Here is a 3,535-nt window from a genome sequence, read left to right on the forward strand (position 1 = left end):
TGAATCAAAAATCATGCATAAGCACAAGGTATTGCAGGATAAATATAGTGGTAACATACCTATAAAACAGTAGCTCCAAGCTTGCATACATCCAAAAGCTTCTTGATATCCTAGTTCTTCATGTGGCATTTTTGGTTTAGAGAAAACAAAGATAGGATCAGGATGGATGTAGTTCAACATCAAAATTTTCTTTTTCCACTTTGTGCATAATCAAATAAAATGGACTAACAGAGAACATCACTACTAGGTGATCGGTAGCAATCAGAACAACACTGATAGGTGGCAATTACAATAGCAATACAAGAAGATAAGTGGCAACACTGATAAGTATAGCAACTACAACAACAATACAAGAAGATAAGTGGCAACTATAACACTACAAGGTGATAATTGACAAGTAGCAATTAGAGCAGCAGTACTGATCATACACAGTGAGGTAAACATTAGAGCACCATAACAATTAAATATCAACCTACTTAAATAAAGAAATGCACATCAAGCTATTTGCTTCAAACATATAAAACATGAAGCTAAAATTTTGAAGCGGAGACGCCGAAAATAAGAGACTTACCAAATCTACGAGTAGAGGCTGTTCACTTCCTTGGTCTTCTTCCTAACTAGTCGTCCAGATCTACGAGCCTCCAAATTGCCAACACTTGCTGCTGTCTCCTTTTCAGCTTGTACTTGTGTCTCTTCTTCCACTTGCATTTGTGTCTCTTGCTGATCTTGTTGATCATCCTCATCATCCTCACTCACCCCATCATCATCCTCACTCTCATTATCAACATACTCATTCTCTTCATCGTCATCCTCACTCTCAGTTTCGACATACTCATTCTCCTCATCATGATTCCTCTTTCTTTTCTTCTTATTACCTTTTGTACCAACATAAGAATCCTTCCTGCTTGAGTTGAGACGCCTTATTTTCTCAAAAACAGCACTGGCTGCATCAGCTACATCCACAATTGGATCCTCTTCATCCTCATTCAGCCACTCCATTATTGGATTTGCTTCATCAAACATTGTTGTGTCCAGCAGCAGTGCACTTGGATCAACTTCATTATCTATATCTTTCTCTTGATCTTCTTCAGCATGTATCTTCAAAGTTTGAATAGTAACCAAGTAAATTATATGACATGCAAGGACAATACAAGGTTGACAAAGAAAGTAAAATGAGTTTGTTTATACCTTTAGGTTGTAGCGGACAGAAACTAGCTTGTGGAGCTTGTCATATAAAAGACGATTTCTTTGCTTTGTGTGCACCAAAGCAAAGGCGCTCCAATTCCTCTCACACCCACTCGATGAGACACATTGTGAGCAAATTCTCATTGCACACTTCTGCAATGCAGGAACATCCCCTCGAAATTGAAACCACCATTGGGCTGCTAGATATCACCAATGAAATTTTCAGAATTGCAAACCAAAAGGAGATGAAAATTCTAAAACTAAAGGACCATCTCTTACTTGGCTCCATTCTCGCCGCAGCTTCTTCTGCTAATCTGGTCCCAAACCTCCCTTGGCACTCCCTAAACTTACTTACTTCATCAATGGCTGAAAGAGCACTCTTTGGATCTAATATCTTCGCTATCGCATCTGTTAGTGAGGTAGCATAATCTGTATGGTTGCAAAGGTTGAGCTTGTAATGTGTATATGGATCAAGGACGGCAGCTGCATAAAAATAGAGCAACGTGAATTAAAAACAGAAAAAAGAGAAATATAAATTTTGAAAGTCCATTCATTTATGAATACCTGCAACCATAAATGTATCTTCTTCCATTGCCTCTATCCTCTTGCCCACCTTGCGCATGAAACTAAGGTACAACCTTGATGTAGGGCCTAGATGTGCTTCCATCTGTTGTATAGCGAGCATCATACTTTTCTTGAATCCGGAAAGAGTGCATTGTTTCTGTGTATCAGCATACCTCATGGCCTTATAAAGTGGCCTCAACGAACCCAATACCCACTCTAGTGTGTTCCACCAAACATTACTGGACAAACATTCTTCAGCAAACACATATCCAGGCTCATACCTCCACTGACACTCCTTCCAATCAGTCGAAACCATCCACTCCCTAAATTTATCTTTCTTCAAATGGTAACTCTCAAGGAACATGAAGACAGTCCCAAAACGGGTGGCATTTGGTCTAATTAGTTCACCACATATGTTCTTCTTCATGTTATCATGTAGGTTATTGTGCTTATGGAAGAACCTACAGATTGTCTTGGCACTCTTGACTATCACATCAACCTCGGGAAATTTGGCTATATCTTTTAACATAAGATTGACGGTGTGGGCAGCACACGGTTGCCAAACAATATGAGAGTATTTTGGTTCTTCTATAAGGGTTTTGCAAGTTTTCTTATAGTTGGACCCATTATCGGTTACTATTTGAACAATATGTTCATGGCCTATCTCTTCTACAACCTTCTCAATCTCTCTATAGATAAAGTCTGCAAAATTTTGTAAAATGCATATACCTAATTAGAACAAAGCAAGTATTTTAAGAACACAAGACAATTGTAAGACAGATCCAAGAATTGAACAAGCAAGTATTGTAGGAACATATGTAAAACGCATATATACCTAATTAGAACAAGGCATTGAGAACATAAAACAATCCTAAAACAGATCCAAGTATTTAAGAAGCAAGTATTCTAAGAACATATGTGAAATGCATGTATAGGACAAATACAAGTGTTCAAGGAGCAAGTAAAATGCGAAGAAGGGGAGGAAGAAGTAACCTGAATTCTGAGTCTGGCCGGATGCATCAATGGTATTGAGGAAGAACATTCGTGTATTACAATATACCATGAAGTTTATGAGGCTCATTCCTGTTGGACCAGTCCAAGAGTCACACATAAGAGTCACACCGAAGTTTTTCCAATCTTGTTTAAATTTTTGAAGAAACGAAGTAGCTTCATCATAGTTAACCTCCAAATATTTCCCATCAATCTCCTTTGCGGTTGGTATAGGAGCAGGCCCTAATTGTTGAGTGATCTTCACAGCAGCTCGGAAGTATGGGCAATCAGCTTTACGTCCAGCAATATCATTGGCATGAAAAAACTTGGACCAAGCTAGGCCAAGTGCATCTCTTGAATTAGGATCCAAAGCACTAGTGATCTTGGGCTGCATAGATACTTTGTTGCTGGATAATTGTTTGTCAAAATAGGCAGTGATACTCCTTTTGCCAACAGAAACCCGCACATCACCCACGCCCCCCTACCAATCCTCCTTTCAACTCTGCGAGAGACATTTGGGTCACGCAAGGCCTCTCTAATATTCATCTGAATTTCTTCTTCTTCATCATCTAGTATGTTAATCACCCCTCCTTTTTGATACAACCCTTCCATAATATTTCTTTCAATTCTCAGCCTGCTATTTTGTTTGTCTCTTTTCTTCCTCCTTGATTCATCCCGACACTCTCTCATTGCATCTCTCACATTTCTTGGCACATTGGGGCAGCTCCTCACATTACCTACAATACCACCAAGGTGCTCCGCGACACGGGTTGCACCTCCACCTTTGTGCTTTAGG

At 39.3% G+C, this 3,535-nt stretch overlaps 1 protein-coding gene across 4 annotated transcripts; it reads right to left on the reverse strand.

Moving 5' to 3' along the window:
• Window positions 1-5: 5 nt before the first annotated feature.
• LOC123176801 (uncharacterized) lies at window positions 6-3,529 on the reverse strand. 4 transcript variants are annotated; one of them, XM_044590851.1, is made up of 6 exons: window positions 2,743-3,529; window positions 1,750-2,451; window positions 1,465-1,668; window positions 1,189-1,385; window positions 572-1,098; window positions 6-116 (listed from the first exon to the last, which is right to left on the reverse strand). In XM_044590851.1, the coding sequence occupies exons 1-5, from the start codon at window positions 3,131-3,133 to the stop codon at window positions 577-579; spliced, it is 2,016 nt and encodes a 671-aa protein (XP_044446786.1). In that variant the 5' UTR covers window positions 3,134-3,529; the 3' UTR covers window positions 6-116; window positions 572-576. The 4 variants fall into 4 exon arrangements, with proteins under 4 accessions (XP_044446786.1, XP_044446789.1, XP_044446788.1 ...); XM_044590854.1 differs by lacking the exon at window positions 6-116 and having other exon boundaries at window positions 197-1,098; window positions 2,743-2,832; window positions 2,933-3,529; XM_044590853.1 differs by lacking the exon at window positions 6-116 and having other exon boundaries at window positions 197-1,098; window positions 1,189-1,382.
• Between the last annotated feature and the right edge of the window lie 6 nt (window positions 3,530-3,535).

This window comes from Triticum aestivum, unplaced genomic scaffold, assembly GCF_018294505.1.
Source record: "Triticum aestivum cultivar Chinese Spring unplaced genomic scaffold, IWGSC CS RefSeq v2.1 scaffold138698, whole genome shotgun sequence".
In the NCBI taxonomy this organism is placed as follows: domain Eukaryota; kingdom Viridiplantae; phylum Streptophyta; class Magnoliopsida; order Poales; family Poaceae; genus Triticum; species Triticum aestivum.

What these genes read in the sequence shown, in the direction of transcription:
- LOC123176801 (XM_044590851.1), bottom strand. Translation starts at nt 3,133, where the DNA reads ATGCAGCCCAAGATCACTAGTGCTTTGGATCCTAATTCAAGAGATGCA. An exon ending in TGCGGCGAGAATGGAGCCAA is followed by an intron (nt 1,386 to 1,464) that starts GTAAGAGATGGT and finishes GGTGATATCTAG; the next exon opens with CAGCCCAATGGTGGTTTCAA. An exon ending in CTGTCCGCTACAACCTAAAG is followed by an intron (nt 1,099 to 1,188) that starts GTATAAACAAAC and finishes CAAACTTTGAAG; the next exon opens with ATACATGCTGAAGAAGATCA.